Source organism: Ilyonectria robusta (genome assembly GCF_021365365.1).
Source record: "Ilyonectria robusta strain PMI_751 chromosome Unknown BGZ61scaffold_213, whole genome shotgun sequence".
NCBI classification, from domain to species: domain Eukaryota; kingdom Fungi; phylum Ascomycota; class Sordariomycetes; order Hypocreales; family Nectriaceae; genus Ilyonectria; species Ilyonectria robusta.
Genome location: NW_025764647.1, coordinates 1 through 6,454, shown reverse-complemented (window position 1 = coordinate 6,454; position 6,454 = coordinate 1). Strand labels below are relative to the sequence as shown.

General features: G+C 41.4%; 1 protein-coding gene across 1 annotated transcript; it reads right to left on the bottom strand.

The window, feature by feature from the left end:
• Window positions 1-4,507: 4,507 nt before the first annotated feature.
• BGZ61DRAFT_470160 (P-loop containing nucleoside triphosphate hydrolase protein) lies at window positions 4,508-6,101 on the bottom strand. The gene is made up of 3 exons (XM_046248044.1): window positions 5,875-6,101; window positions 5,120-5,799; window positions 4,508-4,926 (listed from the first exon to the last, which is right to left on the bottom strand). The coding sequence occupies exons 1-3, from the start codon at window positions 6,002-6,004 to the stop codon at window positions 4,900-4,902; spliced, it is 837 nt and encodes a 278-aa protein (XP_046092783.1). The 5' UTR covers window positions 6,005-6,101; the 3' UTR covers window positions 4,508-4,899.
• Between the last annotated feature and the right edge of the window lie 353 nt (window positions 6,102-6,454).

Here is a 6,454-nt window from a genome sequence, read left to right as displayed (position 1 = left end):
CCTTCCCATGGTTGGTTGCTAGGCAGGTTCAGCAAGCCACTGAGTCGCACTCTGTGCATACTAGTTTGACATATCACATACGTGGCGCTCATCACCTGGTTCAGGCCGCCCTGTTTTCAAGCCTTTGAATTTCTGCCTTGGCTGAAAGTGCACCTACAGTGGCACTGCCGGAGAGGTCAAGGTTGGCGAGGCGAAGTCACGACTTGTCACTGTACATGCACTCGAGTGGGCTCCCATTGAAGCTAGGGATTGCGCCCAGCAACGAAAGAGGACATCGCTCTCCAAGGTCACTGGCGACTCCCCTCCTCAGCATCTTTTGCAATCAAGGGCCCTCAGCTGGGAGCTTTTCGATAACATGGCGAACGAGTACCAAACAGAAGCACCTGCTGCGGTCGATGCTAAGTATACTCATACGCGCCGATGGAAGTAGTCGGCCAATGTGATCCTTATAGGCACATCCCAGAGTGGCAAAAGCACCCTTACCAATAGATTCAGGTCTCTTGCCGTAGGGCTATATCTTCTTCCAGATCTAGCCGGGGTTGGCAAAGGCATATTCTCTTGTACTAGAGATCCATTCCTATATAAATTTGATATATCCATAACGGATTATATTCTTATAGAAGGCCTAAGAGATATTCTAGTTGAGTTAGCTGATGATAAGGGGAGTATTTTCAACTTAAGCCTTTAGAAATAAAAAGATCTATAAGTATAAGAACGAGATCCCTATGTAAACATAGCCTGTATCTGCCTACTTAATACTTCTAGCCTTAATAATAATAAGCCTAAAATAAATATAAAGAATATTAAAAAGGTTCTTTAAAAATTAAATATCTATGCTAAGTTGATTGAGCTTAATTAGTATTATATTAGTATTGTTATATTTATTATTAAGTTAGGTATTAGCTTTAATATTAGTATATAGAAGTAATATTACTACTATTAGTATTATATATCTAATCTTTTTAGTAGTATTGCTATTATTAATATTAACTTTAAGCTTAAGAATTAGAAATCTAAATATATAAAAAATATATTAAATACCATTACCTTTAGGGGCATAAAACTTTCTTTGTATAATATAAAGATAAAATAGCATTATAAAGCTTAAGCTGAAATCTTCTATTCCAACTCTATATACTTTTTTATTAACTTAAAACTAGCTTCTAGAAGCTTTTTCTAGGAATTTATATCTATAAATACTCTATATAATATTCTTCTCTACTTAAGGAGCTAGGGAAAGCTGCTAATTAAAAATATCTGCCTAGTAAAGCTTTCTTAGATAACTGCTATTAATACTTAAGTAGCTAGGTATCTATATAATATATAAAGTTTTTAGGGGAGAGAAAAAAATCATATTTTCTAATTTATATTAATAATAACTTAAAGTCTTATTAGATATAAGAAGAACTACCTAACATAGAAAAACCAGATTAAAGAACTTAAGGTAAAATTAGCTATCTGGGACTTGGATATTTAGTTTGACTTGAATATATACTTACTAACTGCAATTATAAGTATATCATCTAAGGTATGGAAGTTTATTATATTTTCCAGCTATAAGAATACCTTTAAGATTAAAAAGAATATCTTTCTATTTTAAGTCTATACTTCCAATAGTAATAACATAACCTAGTTATCCAAGTACAATACTTCAGAAGTAAATACTACCTAAAAAGAAAGATATAAATCTAAATAGCAAAAGGTTCCTAAATTCTTAGCTCATTCTTATATAAAAAACTTAGTATATTATGCTAGTAAGATTAATAAGATGATAAAAAAGATAGATAAGCTACTAGACAATATTAAGAAGACCCGGGATATCATCAATAGGAAAACCAAGCTTTTATTGCAGTTAGGTAATATAGCTAAGGAAAATCCGCAGCTGGTATAGCTTACTAAGTAACTCGCCCAAGCTAAGAAGTTTATTAGATTGCTCTAAGAGGAAGAAGTCCTACTAAGCTAGGGATTCACCCAGTTAGCTATAGCGCAATATAGTAAGTTATTAGAGAAGGTTAGATATAGCAAGATACTGGATTTCGTTGCAGAGTAGAATCCCAAACTCAAGTCTGCCTTTAAAGTTACAGTAGCATATTTAGCTAGAAGTAATCGAGGAGCTATATAGTAAACAGTTCTACCAAGTTATTATAAGTTTTTTTTAGGAGCTGCTAGTCTCAGTATATAAATAACACAATATTTATTTCCTAATATGCTCTTTTAAATATAAGCTATATTAATAAGTATTATAATATATAAATTATTCATTAAGTACCATCTCCCCCAGCTCTCTAATATCCTTAAGCTTAGCGAGTATTATAAGATATAGTTCTATAGTACTACTTGCCTCCGCCCTAATTAGAGATCTAAAAGTACTAACTAGAAGCCTGTCGTCCCGATTCAAAAAGTCCATCACTAGCTTAGCCGCCTTTTACTCCCAAATTACTTACTATAGCTCCTTATACGCCATATTGCTGCTATAAAGTATCTCTTATTTAAAGGTATTTGCTATTCTACAAAACGCTAGAATTTACTCATTAACCTCCCCGCTCTCTGGCCAACTTGTTAATATAGGCTACGGATCTGCATTTAATTCAAGATCTTTAAATTTATTAATTAGTTTACGCAGGCCAACTAATTGGACTATTTTAGGCTTGAATTCAACTTTGATATATGCATCCTGCTAAAAGTTGAGCATGAAAATAGCTGATTGTAGCTTCGCTGCTCTAATAGGCGGATTTATCAATTAAGCTATAATAAGTTTAATTCCCTGGGCGATACCTAGCTGGACTGCTAGGGATTTGTAGACAATATTATACACATAGATATTTACCAGCATTTCTATAGCTTCTTTTCCCAGCCGTAACTTAAACATATCTCTCTCAAGCTTGCCTAGGGGTAATACCGTCCAGGGGACCTTGGCTGTAAGTTGATAGCCAAAGATTGCAGCAAGAGGACTATTAATAGTAAAGAACTTAACCAGTTTCTGATTTTCAACTAGCAAAATAGAATATCCCGATTTTTATATAGCTGTCAAATTATAAGATAGGGCTTAAATGTTTGCCTCGTTAGTGGTAATTTGGCTTTTTAATTCCAAAATATCTAGATTCGCCTTTGCAGCCTTATCTACATTTTCCTACCACCTCCTCTTCCGCGGTGCCATCTACAACTTTAGTAATGTAATCTTACTCTTATATTTGTTGCTCTTTTTAGCCAGGAGCGTAACCTTGCCGTAAGACTTATAAAACTAGTGAGGTTATAGTGTAACAAAGTAATAAGTTGCTTCCTGGTTCTCGCCCTCCCAGTCTCTATCTCTATCGTAGGACTTGTCAATGCATATAATAGGTACCATGGTATTAAAAGAGAATATTCGCCCGCCGCCACTGCCTACATTCATCTCCGTCCAGCCCTCCTCACACGCACCTTCAATCTCGCTAAGGTTATCGCAGTTAATCTCTTCGATCTTCATTTCGTAGTCATCCACTTATTTCTTACTAAGGCCTATGTTGAAATTATATTGTATAATATCTATTTCTAATCCTGCTATCTTCTTGCAATACTCCTTAACCCTAGAAATAAGCTCAGCTTTTATATACTATAGTACTTTTACTAAGGCTTAGTCATTGCACTTATACTCGGGAGACTTAGCATAGTAAAGATTCGAGAACTTAATAGGAGATACCGTCACTAGAGATTTAAATAAACCGGAGAGAGTATTATTAGCAAAGTAAAGATCTAGCGGAAAATCCATAAGTAGAGTATTATCAACAAAATGGTAAGTAGCGCTAGCAGGACCAAACTAATCAAACTTGTATTACCAGACTTGACATATATCGGAGGCTCGATCATCTATATTAATATGGGTATGGATGATGTAGTATTGCAAATTCTATACTATTAATCGGACCGAGAAGCTTAGTAATGAGACCATTCTCTTTACTAGCTCTTGGAAATCGCCACCATAATTGGTATCGCGCCGGACGACGAAGCATATCGCGTGCACGTCCTCAACCTCTTGCAGGATAAGAAGGATTCTGAGCTTATGGCGCTCGTCAGTGGTGTTTCCTAAGTCACTCAAGCCGGGCGTGTCGATGAGCCGCAACTATAGGCACTCTTTAGAATCCTCAACGTCGTGGCCCAGCCTAAACTCATCGGCGTCGTTGAATTTGAAGTCTTCGCCAGGGACGACATAGGCGCTATTTTGCCATGACGCGTCTTCCGGGCCGTCAATTTGCCGTAGTCGATGGGTTCTCAAAGGGATGTCGACGTTGTATTAGGAGTAGGTCTGGGTCTCGGAGAAGTTGCCCTGACCGATTCCCACTCGGCAAGCCATCTCATCCTCACCAGCATACTGTAGGATTTGTTGAACCAATGAACTCTTGCCATTTTGGGTCATGCCGATAAAAATAATATTCTTTCTCGACGATATATTGAAGACTAACAGATGGGTTTAATGATTGTAACAAGGACACAGATGAGAATTCGAAAGATTATTGAATGAGGATGGCCCATCGGGCCGGCAGCGTGCACGGTGCATCAGGCCACCTCTATCTAGGTATGTGTTCGCATGTACATGCACAGACAGATGAGTACTGAGACATCACAGGGGGCTGTGTATTCCAGGTTGCAGCTCCAGACCGACAAGCCACACCGTCGCCGCTGGAAGGTGCCGTCTATACGAGGTCTCGGCCTGCCCGCTTTCCCTTTAAGAAGCTGCAATTGGCTAGCACACCATCTTTTGTATAGGTTAGTTGGTGCCTATCACATCTCGGCTTATAACTTCAGCCATACATTCCGTTAGACAAACACTAATGCCGTCCGAGATCTAGGCAGCTACCTCGTTCCAGCGCACATATGTTAGGCCTCACAGGGCCGACCAACGGGTAGAACCTGTCCGTGTTGCCTCTACATAATCGTGCAATCACCGCATGCCTAGCACCAGTCGCCATCAGCCACAAAAGGTCAGAGAATGACGCAATCATCGTTCTGCGCTAGAGCCACAGCAACGCCAGGAATAGCCTGGGCGAGGGCATAGACGAAGAGTTGCACCTTTTCGATTCCCAAGTCATCTCAGCGGTGAATGCTGCGTCTGGGGTTGGGGAGTGACAGTGAAGGGCCTACTTACAGTCGAGTTCTCCAATTGGACCTGCTCTTTCTCGTACTTGATTATCTTGTTATTCAGCGCCTTTATCTCACTGGCAGTCTCTGTGCGCTCCTGCCGGAGGTCATTGATCTCCTCCTTCAGCTTCATGATCGTCTCGCTCAGGTCCGCGTCCAGTTGCTTTCCGGCGGAAGTAAGTCCAATCCTGCCGTGGGTTTCGATCAGCTCTTTCTGGACCTGCAATTCGACAGGCGACGTGAACTTAGACAGCATCCGGACGATTTCCAACGCCGAGGGCCGGTTGTTGTCGTGACGAACGACCTTGGCCCCCTTGGCCACCATGTCCCCCCACACGTCAGGGCGGTTCTTGCGTTGGTTCTGGCGCGATGTGGCCTCCTTCTCTGCGACGTGGCTCCACATAGTCGTTGCGATGACAACTCTCTCGTAGGCATCCTCGCCCAACAGCTTCTTGTAAACCCTGGTCCGCTTCATCTCGCTGCCCTGCAGCCGCGGCTGACTGATGGGCTGGAGAAAAATAACTCCCGTGAGCAGGATGCCGTTCTCATAGGTCTTGGCCATATAGCTGGCGACGAGCCCGAGGATATCGGAATCTGACTTGTCGGAATCGTCGAATCCTGGGGTGTCGATCAGTGTCACCTTCTGCTTATCCAAGTTGAAGGTAACGGGTATCACGTCGCGGGTACCTAACAAGATCCCACGAGAGTCAGCATTCTTCCCTGCGTTTTCCTGTCTTTCGTAGTCATTTTCTAACCACTTACACGAGTCGATGTCGTGTCCGATCTCGAGATCATTTCTGCCGCTGGCCTTGGAGATGAACGTCGTCTTTCCTGCCCCCGTGACGCCGATGACGGCGATTAAAATTTGGCCGTCAGAAGTCCGCCTTGCCATGATTGTTACAATTAAAGACCCAAGGCGCTGTTGTGCTGGGGAGATCTGAGGGAAGGAATCGTGAAAGATAGAGAATTTGTATCTGAAATGAACGGAGAGGCACTCGGGTAGGGCAAAGAAAGGGTGGAGGGGGTCTTCAAAGCTAAAATGCCCATAGCATCAGCCACCAATCTCCCTGTGTTATGACCATTTTGAACTGGTACATGTAGGTACCTGAATACATGTGAAGTCTTGTACCGGGCTCTACATAGCCACATGACCATCCCATCGTTGACGTGTTCTGGGCGCATTCCTCCTGCAGGGTGAGGAATTTTCATGAGTCTAGATTTCATTAGCGCCTTTAGCTCTGAAAGGGTATTCCAAATGAAGGTGCGATGTCTTTGACGCCTCAGCGGAATTAGCCCTATTTCTGCCCAACCCTAGAGCCTCAGCTTTCGATATCTGTCGTGT

Coding starts and splice junctions, on each gene's coding strand:
- BGZ61DRAFT_470160 (XM_046248044.1), bottom strand. CDS start 6,004: ATGGCAAGGCGGACTTCTGACGGCCAAATTTTAATCGCCGTCATCGGC. Junction 5,800..5,874: donor CGGACACGACATCGACTCGT/GTAAGTGGTTAG, acceptor GGATCTTGTTAG/GTACCCGCGACGTGATACCC. Junction 4,927..5,119: donor TCCAATTGGAGAACTCGACT/GTAAGTAGGCCC, acceptor GACTGGTGCTAG/GCATGCGGTGATTGCACGAT.